The sequence below is a fragment of the Anser anser genome, assembly GCF_964211835.1.
Source record: "Anser anser genome assembly, chromosome: 2".
Lineage (NCBI taxonomy): Eukaryota > Metazoa > Chordata > Aves > Anseriformes > Anatidae > Anser > Anser anser.
Genome location: NC_139721.1, coordinates 53399353 through 53422776, shown reverse-complemented (window position 1 = coordinate 53422776; position 23424 = coordinate 53399353). Strand labels below are relative to the sequence as shown.

Sequence of the window (23424 nt, the reverse complement as noted above, 5' to 3'; positions counted from 1 at the left end):
ACAGACCCATTTATAAATGCCTTCCTTTCATTTTAGAGATATAAGCCTATCTATCTCTACACACGCACACAGACACACACTTATTTATTTTCATTCTTATTTGGCTTGTTTCCTAGCCATTTCCAAGAAGTCATATGGAACTGACTGGGCACACAAATTCCATAAAGACCAACAAAACATAATAGGGATATCAACCAGATGACCACACACAGCATCCTGCAGAAGTAAAGCAAATTATTCCACAGTATCCCCCAAATGAAATAAATAATTCTCACAGTAAAACATCCCCCAGAATTACACAGCAGGGCTATAATTTCCTTTCAAATTCCTTTGACGCGGGGAAGACAAGAAATCCAGTTCTCTTTTACAGCATGGTAGCTGCCTGCAAACCTCAACCTGTTTTGCTGTGGAATACGTGAAGCCGGAATATTTGAATATACAAAGTAATACAGAAGCTAAAAGAAGCGTATACTGGTGGTGAAGTGGAGATCAAGGCTACCTGAAGTGTTTTTAAAATGCCCTGCCGTTAACTCTTAGTTCATAGAATCACAGAATCAATAAGGTTGGTAAAGACCTCCAGGATCATCTGGTCCAACCATCCCCCTACCACCAATGTCACCCACTAAACCACGTCCCCAGGCACCAGGTCCAACCTTTCCTTGAACACCCCCAGGGACGGTGACGCCACCACCTCCATGGGCAACCCGTCCCAGTGCCTGACTGCTCTTTCTGAGAAGAAATGTCTCCTCGTTTCCAACCTGAACCTCCCCTGGCACAACTTGGGGCCATTCCCTCTAGTCCCATCACTGGTTACCTGTGAGAAGAGGCCGACCCCCAGCTCCCCACCTCATCACATCCACAAACTGCCCTTCATGTCCCACCCTATGCCTACCAAGGGTACCGTAAGGGGCAGAGCCCCACAGACGCACAACCGTTAATAACAGCCTGTGCTGGCAACCAGTCCCTTACTTACTACCAGCTACGATCCAAACAAGCAACAGTTCTGGATTACCAGAGCCTTTCACTCACATGGCCGCAGCAATACCAGAGATGTTAGTCCCAGGCTGTCAGCCCTCACTGCACGGGATTGTGTGGCCTCCCAGGAGCACTCATGACCTTACAGAACCCGTGTGTGAGCACAGCCAAAGGGTTAAAGCAAACATGAAGACAGAAAAAAACAAAATATACACAAAACCAATCTGAAAGAGAATCTGGGGATATCAGCTACACCTAGCAAAAGGATTAAAATACGTCTGACCTAGAATTTTGAGTGTTATAACCAGTCTATTAGGTCGACACTGTGACTTCACAGAGCTGCAGGAAACGCATCCTCAAACAGTTCCTCCATCACAGTGTTATCACGCTACAGCAGATACCTGTAAGAAAGCTGAAATAAGTCTTTTAGGTTGTCTCCCTATCTGTGCAGGGAGATGCTACAATAGAAACCGAGTATAATGTCCACAGAGATTTCTTCAGGTCAAAGACCTGAACTTTTGGAAACACCATGGTCACAAAGACTCAAACCTTTCCTTTTGTCCACTAAATCTCTACATGGGGCAAGGTGAAGGGAAAGCTCTACAGAAAGGCCATATCTGATCATGCAAACAGGCACTGTACCAGAATGCTTGCAGAAGACAAGAAAACATGGCTTTGCCATTAATGGCAGCCTTCAAGAGCTCAGGAGACATTCATCACTTTTATGACAAATTCAGAAGGAAATTCAGGAAAAAAGGAAAAAACGCAGCATTAATCTACAAGACGATCAAGAGCCCTCCATAAGATAAGGAAACATCTTCCTTGGTAAAGTGCTTTGAGATCTACTGATGAAGGAGTCTACAGAAATGATGGGAGCAGAGGGAATAAATAGGCAAGGGAAATTAGTTGACTTGTTATCTAAGATCTGTTCAGCTCGGCCTGTTTAATATTTTTTTAACCTTAAATTCATGCAATGGGTTTGTATTTCTTGCCTTAGATACATTTATGTACTTTTCTAACAATATTTAAAGAAGCAGACACTTTTAAAATAGCAAAATTTTCATGTAATATATTTATTTAAAAAATAAAATATTTAAAAACTAACCCTCAAAACCTTTTCATTAGAGTGAATTAAGAGCTCACAATGAACACACTGACAGCAAACAGCAACAGAAATTTTTGCTTATTCCAAGGCTATCCCACTCTTAAAACAGTTGTAAACATTTTGCCTATTCATTAAGGCAGAATTCTTTCTTAACTAGAATGACTAAAACATCTGAAAACTGGAAAGCACCAAGACATCACCATTCTTTTCTCCGATTATCGTCAACATTTACAAAGTATTCAGAATACAGCAGTTCAGTCGCTACTATTAGCTCAGCCAAGATAATTAAAAGCTCCTTCTGTAGACGTTGGAAACTGGTATTTGCAGGGACCCCTAAAGGGATTCTGCCTCACTCACATCATCACCCTGATAGAGAACCTGGTTTTACCACCGCATCCAGAAAAACTTTAAAAGGAACAGAAGAAATACTTCAACTATCCAAATTAAGTATGCTTCCTTTACCAGCAATGAATCACCCAACAAGCACTATGCATGTCTTTATATAAAGCAGCAGCTACATGAGAGAAGGCTAATTAAAAAATACCCTATAAAAAATACATATATACAATGAAAACCATAAGGATTATTACTAGGCTAGTACTAAGGGACAGGAAGTCTGGCTTCTATTTACACTTCAGGCACAAAATTCAAAGGGAGGTAGATGATGTGGCATAGTTAATATTCCTGACTGGAGACCTTCTGAAGAAGTAAATGAAGGACATTGCCGAGCTTCTGTTTTACGCATTAATTCGCTCTTCAGAAATGTATTGGCACAGGTGTAAGAATAATGCAGTGTGAGAGTGCTTATTCAAGTCCTAAGCTACAGCACTTGAATTCAAGAGACAAGAACTGGACTGCATAATATCTCAAAGAGGGGGAAAAAATCATTGGAAGTTAAACATGAAAAAAATAGAAAAAATAAACAGTTGCAATAACCGTAGTATTTACGCATGCCCACCTAACTTTGAACAGCTGTGGCAATGTAATTCACACCAACAGCAATAAACTCTTGTTTCTGTGTATAAATCTTTCGAACTATCTGTTGTTTTTGTGGTTACTGCTTCTTCAGGTTAGTAAGATGCCACCATCAGGAACAGACACTGCAAGCCAGCCAGTAAGAGATGCAGGGAAGAGGGGACGGATCTATAACACCATATAAGCAACCCAGAAGACTCCTTTCATCTACTGCAGGATAAAATTAGAGTGAAATAGAGTATAATAAACACACAGTCAAATGAAATCAGAACTCTGAACCCACTTAAGAACATCACAGAATATGCCAAGAAATCCCAGGCCAAGGAACTGGCAGCACGGAGCACCACAAATACCACGTAGACACTTTTCACAGTGCAGTTCAAACACCTGTAAGCGGGGCAGGTTGCGTTGCTGTGTCAGCGAAGTGACCCACCTGCATTACCAAAGAGGCCCTCTGAGAATCTCATCTTGGCAGCCAGCACACAACTGCCAGTCCTAAGGAAACCCATACTGTAACACCGCCTGCTGTAAATCTACTTGTAGGCAAATCCTGAAAGCACGGTAGTTTACTTTGATTCTAAAACAGTTACCTACATTGTCAGCGTGCATCAAAAGGGAATTAGTGCCACCTGAATTCACACGCTGACTTCCTGATGCTTAGAGGTGCGGTGTTCCTCGTTCACCATGCGGCAGTATTTCTTGTCTATGCCCCATAGATCAGAGCAGATCATGATCTAGGGGCTCCTTCTAGCCTTAAACTGCATCACGTTATGCGTTTGCAGCAAAACTGATGAGCCACTGGAATTCCTCTTGCACTTAATAAATATTTAAAGTCAAAAGGTAATTTAGTCATAATATATAGAGCATTTTCTGCAAAAGGCGGAATTCTATTTTAAATAATTCATTCCATATAAATGTACCCATAAAAGGCTATACACAGCACCTACTCGTATTAAAAGCACCAGCTCAATCACACATCTGCAGAGCCGCAAAGAAACAAAAGATCAATTAAACAACTTATACCATATATATATTGTATATATTGTAAATATACATTGTACCTTCACCCAGATAACATCCACAACTGTGTTTCAATCACTAAATACATATACAACAGAAGTATTTTTCACTGATGAAATTACAGTATACAAGATTAAAGTATTTCCCCACTTCGCCTAAAGAATTTGAGCACCTACAGTAAATATATAGATCTTTCACAGCTGTGGCAATCCAGTTTATTTTAATAATGTAAATGCCTGTTATATGTCTTAAAATAGGTACAATTACAGGAATGTATTAGCTTAAGTTCAATAGTATATCTCAGCCTTCTATAATGACAGTGACAACACACAAAATCATATTTGCAGATCTACCAGCCTATTCTGAAATATCAAATATTTGCTTTGTACAGACTGCTTGAGAAGTGGATTGAGCATCAATAATTACGTGTTTGTTTTTGTTTTTTTTAAGCTCGCTGTTTTTGTTGTTGTTTTGTTTTCAAATTTTTGTTTGTTTGTTTAAATTATAATTTCTATTATAACTTAAGGAAAGAAGAGCAACAGATTTAGTCCTAAACTTTGCCTGATGTGCTTTTGTCAGTATCGACAGCCTGGATAACACCAACTAAGGCAGGAAACAAATCTATGTTCATTTCATGCTCAATTAAAAACACAGTGGGTGGGCTAGACTGCAAGAAGGGTAGAGAAAACAAAACAAAAGTTTCCTAATTTTAAAGAATTTAAGGGCAAACGATCTGTGTAAATTATTACATATCCCCACTGCAAAGAAAAAATAATGCACTACCTGCTTATGACTGATACGCATACAAGAACTTGAGAAAATTAACTTGATGTTTGTTAGATAAGCAAATTATCTGCTGTAGGCAAAAATGCATGCATCATCAGGTGCCCCAAAAATAGAACAGCTCTTCAGACATCATGTAACTTGCTCAGCTGCAATATATTGTAAGCAGCTTTTACTAAATAAACTGAAAACATGGAGTCTAGTGTTTGTTCTCTTCCATTTCATTTTTCCCTTTCCTACATATAATAAATGAGAAATACTTCCCTATGTTTCATATCTGCCACGCGTTTTGTTTTCTTTCTCTTGTCTCTGGCTTTGTTCTCAACAATTTCTTGCTCCTCTGCTTTGCAAGGTTTTCCGTATTTCCTATTCCCTTTCTTTTCCCAGTCCTGTTCATATTCTCAGTTATCCCTGCAGCCTCTCCCTTCCATTTGTCTTTTCACAAGTAGGACAAGTTCTAAGAACTAAAGCTAATAGGAAAAACAAATAGAGAACACGGGACCTAGATGACGATGTGCTGGAAAACAAATCTGTAGGTTCTAACCACAAAAGGAAAGGCAAGGGGAAATTACTGGAATTCAGGGAAAAGAAACACGAAACAAGGCCTTGCTTTCACTGCACTGTTCCTACATCTCTCCAGCACTTGGGAGAGATGTGTGCTGCAAGCGTGGAGACACATCGTCCTTGTGAAGTCTTGATTAGGCACCTGCCAGCATCAAGACCAGGACTGCAGTCCTGTTTCTCCCTTACAGCACTTAACTTTCCGTAGTTAATCAGTTTCAAATATGGTGCCTCTGATGTAACACAACATTATATCAGACAAATGCAGTTAAAATATTCTGGGATAAGGCAATTATAGCCAAAATGTGTGGAACTGCTGTTGGCAGTGCTCAGAAATTCATGCATCTCTGCCAATACAGCCTTCATCAACAGATGTGTTTACCCCAGCCCAAAGCTCTTTTCTCTCCCCAGCACCAACAATCCGACGATGTTCACACAACACCCAAGCAAAACTTACTGCTAAACAGATAAGTAAGGAAAAAGGACAGCCGTGGAGACTTATGTCCCAAAAGTTTCAAATGACCATGCACTTCTTCAGTGAGGATGTTCGGCTTGGCAGCCAGTGACATGAAGCTGCAGGAATTGTAGAATAGAAATGCAAATTGTCATACATTGCCTGCTCTGTTTCTCCCATGCAGGGATGAATTTCCTTTTACAGCAACTAATAGGCTGTGGCACAAACCCACTGTAAAATCTGCCAGCATTTGAAGCTTGAAGTTGTAGCAGTGTTAGCCGCTGTTTAGATCTCCCTCCTCCCACCAGGAAACAAAACTCCACAGAAGAGCCACAATTGCTCCTTGAGAGTAGGATGATAAAAAGCATATTGGTTAATGCTGGAAAAAAAAGAAGGGCTAAAAGTAGTATGTTGAGTTCTGATAGTGTCAAATAATAAGCTTGCGAATAAAAAAGGATTTACATTTAGGATGTTTCTCTTTTTATTTCATTGCTGGATTGAGTCAAATACACTAGCTCCGTGGAAATGTTCCCAGACACGTTTTATGTGCATCACCTCCATTATTCGAGTTCTATTGATCTGCAAGTGTAAAGTGCTTTTTTTTTTAACTACTTCTTTTTGTCTTGTTTTGAACTGACGGTTCTTAAAATTGGCACTTAAGTGCCCAAACACATGTACACACAGCTTCAAATGATAATAGCAGCTATGTGACTAAATGAAGAAGCGTGCCACTCTGCATTTTATCCCCGAAAGACAGAATTGGTAAATTATTAGCTAAAACAGCCGTAGCTTAATAAAAAGAATAAAGATCTTCCTTGCAATGTTTTAAAGAACTTTGAAAGAAGAAGAAGAAAAAAAAAGCATGCATTTTGAATAGCATAAAAATTGCATCTGGAACATAGATTTTAAGGTGTTGTTTCTACAGAGCATGCTGAGATTTCCAGAACACAGAAAGAAAGAAGGTAACAAATCTATTTTAGGCATTCATGAAATCCCAGCTATAATACACCAGCTCCTAATTAGAAGCCTGACATGGTAATTAATTTAAACATGGAATAACCCATAACCTTTTCACTGTTCAGTGATTACCAGAAAGATGTTTTTATTGTGACTGTAAACTCTAAAATTCTCTCAAAACATGAACTTTAATCCCTGGAAATGACCAGCATGTGTCATCTCATTACTTAGCCCATTGCTGGCAAGAACAAAATTTATTGCTAAAAAGATAAATAAGGAAAAAGGACAGCAATGGGGACTTACGTTGCTTAAGTCTCAAATGAATCAACACCTCTGTGAATACCAGCATGCCTGGGATCCAAAGCGTGTCTAGTCAGGCCCCAACTCAATGAGACTTTGTATTAATTTGGTCACACACACACAAAACAGGAAAGTTTAGATTTCTACAGCACTTGGAAAGAACAGGACCTGGGGTGAAAGTCACCAGTAGTTAAACTAGGGCCAAAAAAAGTACAGAAAAATTGTTTGGACACAGCATAACAACCTCTCATTCCCCTGCAGCAGAAAAACATGTTTGTGCCCATTGTTCCTTTCCACAGACCTCTCCAGTGGCACCACTTCTCCTTCCTTCCAGTGTTTTAAAACTCCCAATGGAGTCTCAAAGTTAAGAGTAACATCACTTCTCTCCCTGCCAGTGTTATCTGGGGACAGAACTCTGCATCTCTTATCCCTTTCCTAATTTCCCTCTGCAGTGATTTATTTATTTATTTTATAATTTTTTCTCCTTTTAGAGGTTCTGCAATTTGTTTTCTTTTTAGTATCAGTGTGTATTTTCTCTTTGCTGAAGTTTTTAATCACAAAAAGCATCATCTCTAGGGAGAGCTCATCTTCTTTGGTATTAGACAACAATGCTGGCACCATGCAATGAAAACCTCTGCTATGCAAGTAGTAAGTGTGTGCCTTTAAACCATGGGACTTTTAAAATGAAGTTTTAATGTTTTCTGGAATGACCATCTCTTACTTGATATAGGTCATCATTGTGTTATTCTTCTAATAACAAAACCTGACGTAGTCCCTTGTATGGCCACATTCATTCTGAACAAAGCTAGACAGAAAGCAACAAAAGTTTACATTATCAGCACCCTTAAAAGTATTTGACAACACTACGAAAAGGTATTTAGAAAGACCTGACAGACATATTTCAAACAAAATGCATTCAGACACACACACACACAAAAAAATCCTTTAGCTTTCACCTGAAGTTTTAATATACTCTGGACTATCTTTTCTTGATATTTTTTTCTCTTCTACAAAAATATTAAGCTAACATACTGAACGTTTTTAAAACTCCTATTTCAGAAGTTAACATAACCCAAAGAGGTTGTGGAGTCTCCATCCTTAAAGATGCTCAGAACTCAGGTGGATGAGGCACTGAGCAACATGATCTGGCTTTGAAGTTAGTTCTCTGAGCAGGGGGCTGGACAAGCTGATCTGCTGAAGCTCCTGCCTGCACAAGGTGTTCTGTGACTCTCATCCCATCTACCAGCAGCCAAAAAGAAATTGCAGCACAGAAATGCCGAGCATTACAACTGATCTCTTAACAAAATCTGTGGCTTTTACCTACCCGGGTTATTGAACAGAAAGGCATTCTCCAACTCCACATCCACATTTCAGACGCCCTTAAAAGCTGTAAGAGCAGTAATAGCCCTTCTTTGAGGTAGAAAACGTTAGCAAATGTGGACTAAAGCTGTGTTACTGCACCTCTTCTAGAGCCTGAGTTCTGCGTCTGAAAGGCAAAATCTGTCAAGAAACATCCAGGGAAAAGCTGACAGTAAGAACCTCGCAGCGAGGACACTGATGTATTTCCTGGCTCCATCTCCTACCTCCTTCTGGTGAGGCCACCTTTTAAGATCGGCCACCTTTTAAGACAGCCAAAACAACCGCAGACCACGCACCAACCAAGCAGCACCACAATGACACAGGAAAGCCACAGCCACCAAGAGGTCAACCACAAATAAATCTTTCTTTTTAGGTCTAAGTGCTAACTCACCTGGCATCGGCTCCTACCTGCTGCTGTTCAAAAGCTGGAGATGTGGGAAGTAGCCATTTACTCAAACCAGATTTACAGTTTTTGCCTAATTCTGGTGACTTACAACTTGTATGCAACCAATTTGGCATAAACAAGAAAGCTATACATAAGCATTTTTGGTTGATGTAGTATGCTTTTTTGAGGATCTTCAGCACCATTAACAAGTTATTTACAGATGGGGCTGCTATGCAAGTGTTATACAAATATATATTCCAAGCAGGATGCAGCCCATATATTTGGAATACAGAGAAAAATAATTTCAGTCACACACTTACTATGAAGTAGGAGACTAACACTGGAAACAAAAGTTAAAGCTTGGTTAAAAAAAAAAAAAAAAAGAAAAACACAACATAGTTCTCCTTCACCAGTGATGCTTCTGCTTCTACTTTTTGCCTTCAGTCAGCAAAACAAAACTCATTCTTCCTCTTACTTTTGGACTTCATAAGCAAACATTTATTTCCCAGTTCCACGGGATTTTGCATGCAGGAAATTTTGCAGAAAAATATTCTAATACATACAGTACGTTCATGAAAATATTTTTCAGTTCGATGGCTTCCTTTTAATTATGCAATCTCTTAAGGTTATCACTTTCATTTTCAAGAACACGCAGAGCTTGTTTTTTGGACCTGGGTTCTTAACAGTGTCCTTTTAAATGTTTGTACTACCTAAGTATGTAAAAACACAACAGAGTTGCACAGGTTTTTAGCATTCAAGGTCAAACCACCACATTTTCAAGTGTTGCATGCTGCCTCTGGCAGAAGCCATTACCTCGAATTTCCTAAGATAAAAAAAACCATAACGCAGCCAACTTGTTTTGTAGGAGTTTCTGTGCACTTTATAAAAGCAGTCCTGCCACCAACAAGCCCACAACACTGCAGGTAAGAGGGTTAGGTATTATGAAAAGTTCTTCGACTTTAACAAGAGCGTTCTTTATCAATGCAAGTGTCAAAGCCCAGTTTTGTTTCCTTCCCTCGCCGGGTCACACTAACTTCCAAATTCCCTGTGCTACAAATTACCGCGCCTAACCCTTTTCCTACAGAGCCCCTCTTCCTTTGCAGGGAGGGTCAAGGTGAAACGCTCGCGATGCAGGGCTGAAGCCTTGCAGTTTCCCATTTACCAAGCCCTCCAGACAGGAAAAGTGGTGCATATGAATCATGCATATGAATCAAATACAAGCAACGCTAATGCATTAATGACTGACATGTGGCAGAGTCGCAGACACACAGATGCAGCTTGACATTAATGGAGAGATTCGCCTGTGGTCATGCACATAGAGGGGGGAAAAAATAGACCCACCTGCCTCATGTTTTAACCTGAGTATGAAATCAAACGTCAGACAAGATTAATTAGATGCCTGGAGTTTTATTCTTCTCTGTTGATAGAAAAAGCACATTTCCATAATGTGAGGAAGCATTTATGTGGATAGCAAATCAGGTTGACATTGAGGGAAGGTTTACTTTATTGTGAATGCTAGCTGTGTGGTGCTTGTCAGTGCAATTACTTTCTACTCAAGTGGCTTGCTTTTTAACATTTTATTATCTTAACAATAAAAACCCTGGAAGCAATAATTATTTATTATGCTAATTCCTTAGCTTTATTATGAATTTCTGCAAGACCATTAAAACTTGCTGTTTCCCAGAAATAAGCCAGATTTATTAATATTCAGCCAATTTAAAAAAAAATAGCGAGAAAGAAAGCAAAAAAACAATCTCTGTATTGGTAATTATTTAGTAACCAGTCAATTTGTACACTTATCAGCTTCCCCATAAGTTCTGTTTTCATTTATTCAATCCCCAACATTTATTTCTAACATCATTCCGACTGAAAACAACTTCAAAACACCGAGTCCACTGCAGCATTTTTTTTTATAAATAATGATTTAAGCAGCCTGAGAGGCAGCAGGCCTTTAGACCATTCCGAAAATGCACTATACTCAAGGACTGCATTTTAATTATGGAAACCTTTTAGAACATCCCTGTTTTATTAACAGTAAGTGAAAGACTATAAACAAGGCTTCAGTATGCACCACTTCTCCTCAATCCTGCCTAAAGCCCTCCAGGGGAAACAGCTCCAGTGCACTTTCATTTCTCCCCCCAAGCATTCTCATCTCCGAATGCCTCTTCTCACCAACTTTAAAATTCATTTAACATAACAACCACGCAGTCATGCTTTTTCCTTTCCTTTCCTTTTTTTTTTTTTTTTTTCCTTCTCCTAAGCATACAAGTGTTGCCTCCTTTAGGAATAAACACCAACCAAGGCCACAACTCTCAAACTCCACCAGCACAAATGCAATAGAGAGACCATGCGCAAGCCTAAGCAGAAAAGCACTGCGACTAAATGTACCTTGAAACGCTCTTAGCTCGCGACACTTTCATAATGCCTCGTGTCCACGCGCCAGCTGTGCCTGCGATTCGCACAGCCACAGCGGTTGTAATCCCTGGAAAACATCTACAACAAATTCCCTGCTCCAGCTCTGAGCCAGCACAGCCAGCCCTGGTCCTTGGAAGCAGAAGATGTCCCAAGCTGGAAGGGACCCACGAGGGTCACCAAGCCCAGCTTCTGGCTCCACACAGGGCCACCCAAAATGCTTCAAGGCTTGTAACGAGGCTTTCAACCAGCTACACCAACTCTCACGCTGCCACGCACAAGATCAGAGCCAGGTTTTTCCATCGCTTTCTACTCTGAACCAGGTTTTTTCTGCACCTCCCACTGGGAGATTCTGCCCGTGGCAACGGCAGGTTCCCTATTAATATCAATATACACCATAATTAGCACTGTAACGCGGGTAGTTATGTCATAACTGTCCTCCCATCCGCTCCCTCATGATCACCAAAACTTTATTTACAGGAAAAAACAAAAAAGGAGAAAAAAACCCACAGCTTATCCAAAGCCCAAACTATTCCTTCCTGAGTCAAACCAGTAAGCGGGCTGCTGCCGAAGGAGGGAGGGAAGGAGCATAAAGGGAGCTCTGGCTACAGGGGGGTGGTGGGAAGAAGTAAGCTTTGCTGGAGCAGATGCTCTCTGTGAAGACAGCAGCTTATGGATGAAGCAACTTTTCCCATGTAGAGATCTCAAAACCTACGTCTCTACAGGACAAAGATGTGCCTTGCAGAAAAGGTACCATATGGGAAGCGCTCCAAAGAGTACCCAGGAGAAGAGAAAAATTCAAAACGCTACCATCCAAAGGCACAAAACCCAAAGTCTATCCTCCACATCCAGGAATGGTGTTGTAATACATCCAAGCATACAAACTCACCAAAATTAATTAACAGTTCCCTTAGCTATTTCAATCAGTAGCTGCAGCTGAAAAGGAAGCTGTGACATACAGTGCCACCACAGCCACAAGGTACAAGCACAACTCAATGCTCCATTTTCTGCTGTAATACCTCCAGTAACAGACACTTGTACTTATTCATGATGTAAAAAAATGCTCACCCTTCTAATTTGTTCTTCGCGTTTGCTGTTTGCTTTGAAAACGTGGCCTCTTGCACAAAGCCAACACAAAGAAAACAACCATAGGAATGCTGTGATGTGCAGTTACCCTTAGCAGCCTGAGGGGAAGAAAACACAAAACAAACAAAAACAAAACACATAAAGGCAACCAAGACCAGACAAGAAGATGACCAAGACAAAAGTCAGAGTAGACAGACACGCTTCATAACACTATTTTTCAGACACAGAGTCAAGAGAGAAAAAGATAGCAAGTGGGCAGAGCTGTGGATTTTCCTTTCCTTTCTGTCCTGCTTGTACTCACCTAGGTCATTGTGAAACAGCACCTGCTTTGGTCCCAAGGTACACTGCATTTGAATAAGAAAATGCCAGAAAATTCTTGTAAAGCATACAAAAACTTTCTCAAAAAAGAGTTGTCTCCCCAAATACTTCAACAAGTGTGAGATACAATTTGGGAACTACACAGAACCTCCCTAACAAACACAAGCTGGCTGTTACAGACACACCTGAAGATGATCAGCCTTAACTTTCAGCTGCTCTCATCACGAAGACAATAAATACACAGGGTGTAGGTGTAGAGAACAAGTGCAGGGAACAAACTGGTGCAGAACCCTCTGATACTTTGCTCTCTTGGGACAGATGCTGAAATTTATGATAAATGCTAAAAAATACAAATATCTCAAAATATAAAGATGACATGACAAGCTACATATCCTATTACTTTCATATTTTGTCTATGCATTTCAAACGCCAAAAAATGTAAAAGGTAGAAACATTAAGTACATGCAAGTCTCTGATAACTTCAGGTGTAAAAGAAGAACAGTTCCTCACAGCAGCTTATCGTGGGGAATTATAGAGTAAAACTTGATACCCCTGGAAATGCATCTCGTGTACATACAGGAAAATATGGAGAGTAGATGTGAACGTCTTCTCTGAAAGACCATGAACTGCCACGGGTGCAACATTCCCGCATCAAAGGCGCAACAGTTCCCAGCCATCTTACAGATGAACATAAAAATGTATTGCAAGGGGTGTCAAAAATCCATCAAGTCCCCCTTTGTTTATTTATTACTGATCCACCGCTGGAGGCAATCAGCTCCGTCTCCAGCTGGGCTGCATTAGCACACTCACTGCAGTGCAAAAGCAGAGTGGAGAGCGCGAACTGCCTCGGAGAACAGCCTCAGCTGACCCGGCTGAACTCGCAGAGGAACAGCTGAGGAGGGCTCCTGAAATCCGGCAGCACAGCTGAGCGACAGGGGAAGTGTTCTCCAGCTCTAGGTGCCTATGAACACCTCCAGAAATAACTTTAATAAGCCGCTCAAATTAGATTGCTAAGAGTTCTTCTAGGTGAACTCTTACACGAGTATACCTCTACCAAACCCCATCCTGATGGATAACTGCAGCCATTCGAAAGCTTTTGCAGGATTTCAGCGACTCCCGTACAGCTGAACCTCCACGCAGCACGTGTACACGAGCTCAGAGTAACTCGTTTATATTCCGGCCCTGGCCTCAGCTCAGCTAAATGCAGCATGTTGCTGCCTTCGGGTAACTGAGACCCCACTTGAGGGCCTATTCTCAAAGCTACCCTGCTTTTCAAACTTACGATCCCGTCACCGACACAGACGGCAGCAGAAGAGTTCAGGGCTGTGCAGACGCCAGGCGGGCTTCCTCCCCTCTTCAAAGGGAGGAGACTGAACCCGAGCAGGATTCAGCTTCCCAAAGCTCTGTGATCTAATTCCACACAAAAGGCTTAATAAGGTTTAGACTCATAATACAATTAGTAATTTAGCTCACAAATTAGACTATCTATTAACACTCCAGCAGAGACAGCAGCCGTATGAGGATTAAGAAGGAACCTTACGGTCTCGATACGGGGCGAGACCTTGGCTGCTCCAACCGGGCACTTCAGCTTCTGCACGGGACAACACGCGGGGCACCGCAGGCAGCATCCTGCTGGCACACCCAACTTTCCTCAGCAGGAACCACGCTGATCATCTGCACATCGTCTGTACCGACTGGGAACTCCCGAGCTCATCCGAAAGCCCAGTTTAAGCTGGTAGAAATACGAACTTGCAGAATTGTCTCTCAAGGCGGCATAGAATACACGGCATACACATTTACTGCGTATGTATTTATAGGTGTTTTAACCACACGTAAAAATTATTACCAAAATTAGCCCACCGACATGGAGAACACGCACATACATCACTACCTTGGCTTAAATACAGCATTTAATTCCAGGACTCGAATAAAGAGACAACAATTCTTCTTAAAGGTTTGCATACAATGTTTATTCTGTGTTTAAGAAAGGAAGCAGGTTTATGTAATGCAAGACTCTGCATCTTCCCCTTCACCTAATCGGTACTAAAAAGATTCAGCCAAGAGCTGATACCTCTAGCATACTGCCTGATGGCCCGCTGTCCATGAAGAAAAGGATGCCAGATGAGTTTTTCAGAAGGCTGTGCATGTAGCTCCGTTTCTACAAAATGCTGATATCAGGGTGTTCATGCTGACTTGTGCAACACCTGATTACCTGCAATTACTATGCCATCAGAAGCTCTTGGTAATTAATTATATCGCATGCTCCAACCCAACCATATTCATCTTTAATTTTTGAGCTCGTGTTTATATAAATAGTGCCAGTATTAATAGTGCCAAGCTAGTTCTTTTTAGCTTGAAGAACAAATAGGGAAAAAAAAAATTAAGCAGTTTATTTTGCACTCTAGTAAAAACCATTAACACCCAAATAATATTATGAATAACGTCCATCTGGTCTGAAATCTAAATCTGGCCACGGTATCGCATTCTCCACTAGCAGTGCCTGCTGTTGCTATGAACTGTTCACCGTGACTGCTCTCCGTGCAAAGCAAAGCAAAACTTAAACCCCGCTCGCTTACACCACTTACTCATAACCACACGCTCCGCCGGCATGTGTCGTAATACATGCACGGGACCATTCTGATCTAATTTGCCTCAGAAAAAAAAAATAATGATAATAATAAGCCTTCTTGGTATGAATAATAAGCAGGCAGCCAGGATGTCTGTCCCCAAGCTTTTGTGGCAGCCCCCCAGAGGCTACGTGCCCTTATCAGATGTGCCCGTTGATCCCCAAAGTGTCCGGGCATCGTCCTCCAGCCTTGGGGTCACGGCTGCCCTGGGAAGAGGCAGCAGAGGAGGACACAGGGGGCTCCTGATGATGGAGAATGGGGATGGGGGCAGGCCTGAGCACGGAAAAGGAGGTGGAGAGAGCGCAGAAGGGGGCAGCTCAGCAATATACTCTTAAAGGTGGCCTGGTGGTTAACAGCTTTGTTAAATATGTATGTTATTTGCTGGGGAATGGATGGTGTTAAAGTGCCATTTTAGACAGAACTGCGAGCAGGTAAGAGCCCTCCCTCTTGCTCTGCACAAAATTCCAGAGTACACAGCTCTAGCAGATTACTGTAATTGGGCAATTCTTTCTTTTATTGCTAGACCACTGCGTAGAGTCAAAGCACTGAAATCATGTGAATGGGGCTACTGGTGAATACCACGTTATTTGTTCAACGGCAGCTGCTCGCACGTAGACCTGACTTTTCCGCAGTTCCCCTTCAAAAAGTCTGGAAGTACACATCTTCTGACAGACGAGCCAGAATTCATTTCTAACGGCTGTAAATCTAGCACAGCACTCTGCAGGCTGTGAAGACTTCCAGAGCCAGTTCTGGAAATGTGAGATTCCTCACTTACAGGAGGTGAGTGGCTCCCAAAGCTCCTGTGATCCACCCACCACGAGCAAACAAGTCTGCCAGACACTACTTCACCGAGGCAGATTTACCGTGGACCAATTCAGGAAGCTGCGAATCTGGATTCATTCTTAAAACCGAGATCTTCACAAGTATGGACAGTTTTCATTGCAAAGTCTGCAAGTTTGGGCTGTGCATCAGAAACTGACTGAAGGTTTGCAACAACCACAACAGGACTGACAGGGAAGCAGTAACTTTCAAAACACACAAGCTTCCAGGCTGCAGTCTGAGCCCAGCACCTGGTGGCTCCTGCCTGACACCAGAACAAGCAGGCAGCTGCTTTCAGTTTCCGTGCCCCACCGAGTCCTAACAGGCACCTCCCAAACTGAGGACATGCATTGCTAATGATTGTATGTTTCTCTTCAAGAAATCAGTGAAGGAATTTCAAGAGCAGCAAATGGATGCAGCTCACATAGCCTAATTCCCCTCGAAGTGACCAAGGCGACACAACCAGACACAGCCCAGACAGTCCTCATACGCAGTAACCGTGGCTTCAACCCTCCACCCACCTCAATCCTGTCTGCAATGGAGACCCCACAGCTGCAAGGGGACTGACAGTGGGACCGGCGGCTGAGGCTGGCAGGCACACTCCCCACGGGCAGACGCGCTGCCTCAGGCCACGCAGTCACACGGCTGTCCGCCTGCAGCTGGAACTGCAGCAGAAGTAGCTAAGGAATATTCACAGAATCACATAATCATTAAGGTTGGAAAAGACCTCCAGGATCATCTGGTCTAACCATGACCCCTACCACCAATGTCACCCACTAAACCGTGTCCCCAAGCACCACGTCCAACCTTGCCTTGAACACCCCCAGGGACAGTGACCCCACCACCTCCCTGGGCAACCCGTCCCAGTGCCTGACTGCTCTTTCTGAGAAGAAATGTCTCCTCATTTCCAACCTGAACCTCCCCTGGCACAACTTGAGGCCATTCCCTCTGGTCCTCTCACTAGTTACCTGTGAGAAGAGGCCGACCCCCAGCTCCCCACACCTTCCTTTCATTTCACTGCATGCATAATCTACACACCAGGCTCAACCTGAGGAACATTTTGAGTCTTTTAACATTCACACCTTTTTCACAGCTGTGTGGGGTGTCTAATGTGGGTAATGCTGAACTCCCCAATAGTCAAGATGCAAAGAAGCACCGGACAAACTGCCTTTCTGTTAAGCGTTTGGAAAAGATCCGGCTCTGGAGTTTCTGTAAGACTTCAGAAAACCCCAATCCACTGCTCCTGTTGCTGCACTGTTGCTGTGGAAGGCAGTTTTTAATTTGTGAGGAGTGTATTTCAACTTGTCTTGGGCTTCTGGGCCCTATGCAATTTCACTGCATATTTGTTCTAAAGGGCGCGTGCTTTCCTCAAACACTAAAAGTAAATACTGAAACCCCTGTAGTTTCCAAATGCCCAAATGAAAATGCCAGGCTAATTCACATAAATCCCTTACTAGCCCAGACTTATGTAGGCAATTCTAACAACAACTCTTCAAGTAAAAATAAATAAAACACACCTCATGAACTTTACGTGTGGTCTCAATCCACGTGCTTTGCTGTCACTACAAACAGAGCATAGTAACATTGGGCAACGTACCGGCTTCCAGCTCTCACTGCCAACCTTCTGAGGTTTGTGAATAAATATTAACTTTAATTGTGTTTTGGTTTTGCTGGTTCCCTACGACACCTGCAGACCTAGCCCGAGAAGGTTGCTTTCATGTTCAGAAAGGTGCTCGCAGCGAGGAAGGTGCTCGGAGAAGTGCTTGCGGAGGCTTCCTCCTGAGCTAGGACCGAATCGAGATGACACCCCTCAGACACAGGGAAGAGGGCATCAACTGTGTGGCACCTCCAAATTATCACTGGGACAACAACTTATCTTATCTAGCTGAGAAATGACTTCAGTAATAGCTGTCTCTGCAGAAGTTAAAAAGAAAAACAGCTGAAGTGATGTGTTATGTAAAGTGCTTATATTAAAGTGTTGTATGCGGTGCTTTGTAAAATAATCTTCATCTACTCTGCAGAATTCAGAAAATGGAACATTAGAGGAAAAAAGGCTAGAGCAGTTCTCACCATTAGCATAAAAACTACCCCACTGAGTACTACACTTCCTGCAAATGTCCACAACTGTCTTCATCTCCTAAATATGTGACAGTATTTAAGTACACTGTTGAGTTTCTGGGCAAGACTGAAGTTACAGGTGACAGCCGATGGCTGCTGTAAGTGTTCTCTAAATACATTTAGGGGTTCTTAAATGTCAGTTAAAAAAAAAAAAAGAACACTTCAACCATGGTCAAAACTAAACCCACCAAAAAAGAACAGAAAAGACAGCCTACGACGATGCTCACCCATGCCACAGCCAAACGCCAGAGCATGCACTTAAATCCAGGTCTCCCACACCTACGCAGGAGCTCTGATCACCAAGCAACAGGAATTACAATATGCATCTGTCTTTTGCATGCTGTGCTCCGGCAGCACACTTCGTGTTCCACTATGTCATCCCAATGTGGAGCCAGAAAAAACTTCCAGGCTCAAAAAGTCCCGTAGAGCAGGAAAAACATTTCCTGGTTAAGATCATACAGCACATCTTAAAGCAGAGAAGGAAAAAGAGATTTACACTATCAAAATACAAATAGCTTCCAAAAAATTGTGATCAGAGTGATGTTGATATTGAATTACACCCTGTGATAGAAATATCATAATAATTGCAATAAATTATGCGTAGTCCTATGCAGTTGGCAAGCAGGGTTGAACCTTGAAACAAATGCATTTCCTCACTCAAGCAAGTTCCTACCAAGTGCGTGAGCACACGCTGAACAGACCGTGGAGTTGTTAGGAAACACTGGGCTTCTTGTTGTAATTTTATTTACCAGAAGCAGAAGGATGTAAGAGGGAACAGATAATAATGAAATCTGTCTGTTCAAACAAAACAAATTCACTCACCCCTTAAGAAGCGAGAATAAGCATAGCAAAACAGCTACAGGAAGAACAGTTGTGTCTGATTTGGGGCCTAACGCAGCTCACGGAGACGGAAACTGACTTTCGTGCTTATTTGCAGCTGTTAGCAGAAGCGTATGTTAAAGCTGGGAAAAGCCATGAACTTGAAAATACCACAGGTGAGACTCTACGCAGATAGAGGACAACATGAAACCTTTTGAGAAATCTCAGCCTCTGCCTGGGATGTGATCTCCGGCTGTGAAAAAACAGACTGCTGCCAGATCCGTTTTCTCTACGTACCCGCAGAAACTGCACAGGCTTCCTAACTGGAACGGTAAGGTGTGCGTGCAGGTGACCACTTTAGTGATCACAGACTGCAGGACTAGCCATGGCAGAATTACAGAGCATCGGCTCCCAAAATATGGGATTAGTTAACACCAAGTGGAGAGGGGGAAAAAGAAAAAGCTCCCCCAACTACCTCTGCTGTGAGCACGACATGAACTACTGCACAGGTTACAAGCATACGCACAACTACAACGATGCTCATCGTCCAGTCCAGTCTATACTCACCAGAAGCACCGATGTGAAAAGCCACTCTCTTTGTTTACCTGTAAGAACAACTCCATGGCAAAAACCCCAGGGCATTGCCAGTCCGCTGTCCACCTACCTGGAAGAGCACAGAAACTCCCGTAATACTCAGTCTTACAGAACAATCTCATCAGCAAAACTAAAAACCACTATTTCACCTAATCAGCCTACCATTATGCATTACAGAATTACAACAAAGGGCCACAGACAAAAGTGGTTTTCACAGTCACAGAATAATGAAATAACTGAATAGAATAAGGAGTCAAACAATACTGGATTTTAGAATTGCGGATAAAGTGGTGATAGGGTTCAAGCTGTCAAGCTCCCCTTCCAAAATCCCTACTGTAACCAAAACTTGCTGCTCTTGAAATCAGGGCAGATTACACACATCTAGGGGAAGAAGGAGGAAAAAAAGAAGAAAAGAAAAAAAAAAAAAGGAAAAACCACCTTGCTCATGAGAAATGTGAGAAATCTGGGTTTCACACCACTCCACAGGGAAAAAAAATAAAGTTTCATTAACATCATTACACTTAATCATATGTGCAAAGATAACCAAATATTGCTGTGTAAAGCTGTCAGAAGACATGTTCGAGCCTTGAATAAATTAACGAGACAAGTGTGTTCAAAACAAAGATGACAAAAATAAGAAAATGTGAGTAAATATAAATCCATTTATGTTTTCCAGATGCCATTTAACTGCCTTTACAACTTCAGCTTTTTCCTAGGGTATTTTCCCTTCCAGTAAGATTCATTTCTTACACTCTTTCACACAGTGTCGTGCTTTCCTTCCCAACCTTCTCCCCAAACACCACAATGCTCACCTGCTTTCAGAGCTCCTTCCTGCTAATGCTCCCCTGCTTTTGTCTGAACAAATGCGGTTATTACTGTCTTTGCTACCACTGCTCCTCATGTGGCAAAGGGGCACGCAGAGTGAAATGGCTGAGCCACTTCTTCCCTATTCCCTGCAGCTTCTGGACATGAGTATGTGTTACAGGCGTAAATACACCTTCATTTTTACCATTACTCTCAGAAACCTGGGCATAAAAATGTCTCTTCTACATTTTTAAAGCATGGGTGAGGGCTTACTCTCTGTAACTCCTCGCAATATTAAAGGCAGGGACGTGCCCTTTAATTGCCACAACACAAGGCTCTTCCAAAAATCAGTACAGAATTCCCCTGGCAGCAACATCCTTTCCGAAAGTAATTCCTTTGAGTGGAGCAGAGGTCTCCCCACGACGCATTATCAAGGTGTTAACTCACACAACACTGAGCCTTTTCTTTAAGACATACCTACAGATCAATCGAGGTGGTTAAGATACAGCTTTATCACACCTCTGTAGCTATTACCCCTGCATTTAAGCCACTAGGAAAGCACTAACAATTTCTTTGTAATTTCATGCATTTTATTGCAGTATTCAACAGAAGGCTGAATGAGTGCTGCAGTAACAGTGATACTGGAATCAGCCTTTTTATACATAATAGAAAGTTCATTTGTGTTATAAGCAAACTGATGCAAACAAGCCACCAGTGGCTTCAGATTCTCTAGGTCGCAAAAATTCATCAAAAATTTTCACACCTCCCAAGTTCCAAACATCCTGACGTTCAAGGAAAAGCCCAGCTTCCAGCCCTTCCTCTTCTTCCACTTAGAAAAGTGGATTTAGAGATGCAGCTACACCTAGTGATCAGCAGCAGAGCACAGCAGGCAAACCCACGAAGGCACAAATGTTCGTGCCCTACAAAAGCAGAAAGAAGTGAACAGAGGGGGCGAGGAAAGCGACAGAGTAAAATTTATTACTAAACTTCTTTTTCTTTTTAACATATTACTATACGCTCCAAATTGGTTTTGTTTTCCTGAAACGCTTTTCGATACATTGAGAGCATTGCATATTAAATCAGAAATACACATTTGGAAATTATCAGCAAATTCGGATGAAAGAAAGAAGACTCTCAATTTTTCCTACAGAAATTGAGGAGAATTAAGGTAATTCAGGTGCACTCACTCACTAATAAACAATTTATTCCTGGGAAAACTTTCAAACCCGCTTATTTACACACTTGGGAGCTGAAAGGCTCGTAAAAGCATGTCATTTTCTGTGGAAACACCTTTAAAACTTAATGATGTAGCTACCCTAAATAAGTGTTTGACAATGGTACTAATAAGCTTTAAACACAAGAGGCAGCCCTCTGAAGTGATCTTTCCTTCAGGATGAAAGTGCAAGGTGCGAAGTAGAGGATCAGTTCCCAGGTCCTGACCTCACCACACCACCAGACTTCGTCCCATTAATCCTACACCTACTGTGCTCACCTCACCAGTCAGTGAGATGGTGACCAGAAGCTTCCTCTCTCTGTCCTAACTTGTGTTGTGATGTGTTTGAGGAATCTGTCTCTCTAGCTGTCAATCTAGCACCTTCTGCGAGCACTAAACAGATTATTTTCTGTAAATTATATACTGCTATATTGTTTCAGGACACTGTAATCTATTTTCCTCACGAATTCTGATGACCACTGAATTGAGAGACCAAAGAAACACCACAGGATTTTTTCAGTGTTTTTACATCCTTGTAATCTTCTGAAAGGTTTATTTTTAATTTCTGGCGTGGTTTCGTTACTAACTTTTGACACCAGAATAGCTCAACAATATAAAAAGAAAACCGCACCACACGGTTTCTTTTTTGACAAACCCCGATGCTTCCAAAGCCCAGACTCTCATTTAATTGGATGCATTCTCGAGTACGTCCTAGTTTACAGGGAAACACAAACTTTATTTCAAGCTCCAAATGGCCAAAAGTGCTTAAAAATACAGACCTATTCAAACCTGATCCTTCACCTTTCTTCCACTAACTTGCTGGACTGTTTTAAATGCAGTTACTCCTGGGTGTAAACCCAAATAGAGTCATTCACCTACGGAAATCAGAGCTGTGGTAGGAGCAGCAAAAGCCTCTGACAGCAAGGCGTTTGGTTTGGGCATCTTCTCCCGCAGCTGGCTGCTCAGCAAGGCCACGTCCAGGCTAGGAAGTTCAGCTGAACGGTCGTGCTGACGAGCTGACAACTGCTGCAGGCGCTGGTACCGCCGCGCTTCCACCAGCACACCTCGCTTCCCTCGCGAGTGCTGGGATACGGGCTCGCAGGTGGAATCAGCAGTGCAGGAAGAAGCAGAATTTGTTAAATTAAGATATAAAACAAACCTACGGCTCTTTGCTGGCGAAATAATCAGAATAGCTATCAAAGGCTTCCAAATACAGACCCTGAACACTCTGACAAACCTCTTTAAGATGAGTAAATTACACCAGAAAGTTTTTATTTCCTACACATTTCCCCGATTGCCAGAAGCTTCACTTCAGCTGGGGCTGGACCTATGAAGATGTAACCCATCTTCTTCCTTTTCATCCTTCCTCTTTGCTGTCACCAACCATCAGCACCATCACGGTAAGTTCCAACTTTAGCATGTCACGTTTCTTCATTACATTTGTTTTCGGAAAGTGTGATTCTTGCCTTCAGAGTGCCTACACCCAAAACCAAAACAGGGGAAGATGAGGCACAGCATCTATTTAAAATGCAAGGTTTATATTTTAAGTCCATGAAATAGCTTGAGGACTACTATTCTCCATGGAAAACCTTTGCCAGTCCCTAAGCAAAATAGTTTGCAGTTTTTGTACAGCACTTTCCCTCCTGTTCTCCTCCTTATAACCACCACTAGTCCTGGCACAAAATCACTCCTCCAAGCACTTGCAGGCCATCCCTTTGCAGAAGAAATAAAACTTTTAAA

General features: G+C 42.1%; 1 protein-coding gene across 10 annotated transcripts in view; it reads right to left on the bottom strand.

The window, feature by feature from the left end:
- The window catches only part of PTPRM (protein tyrosine phosphatase receptor type M), a 482484-nt gene that overhangs the window by 455591 nt on the left and 3469 nt on the right, over nucleotides 1-23424 (bottom strand). Inside the window, exon 2 of one of the 10 annotated variants that reach the window (XM_083826618.1) lies at nucleotides 12674-23161. The exons of the other annotated variants lie outside the window; for them this stretch is intronic. Within the exon in view, the coding sequence (XP_083682744.1) occupies nucleotides 12674-12722 (49 nt within the window). The 5' untranslated portion in view covers nucleotides 12723-23161. The remainder of the gene's footprint in view (nucleotides 1-12673; nucleotides 23162-23424) is intronic. 10 annotated transcript variants of the gene reach the window in all.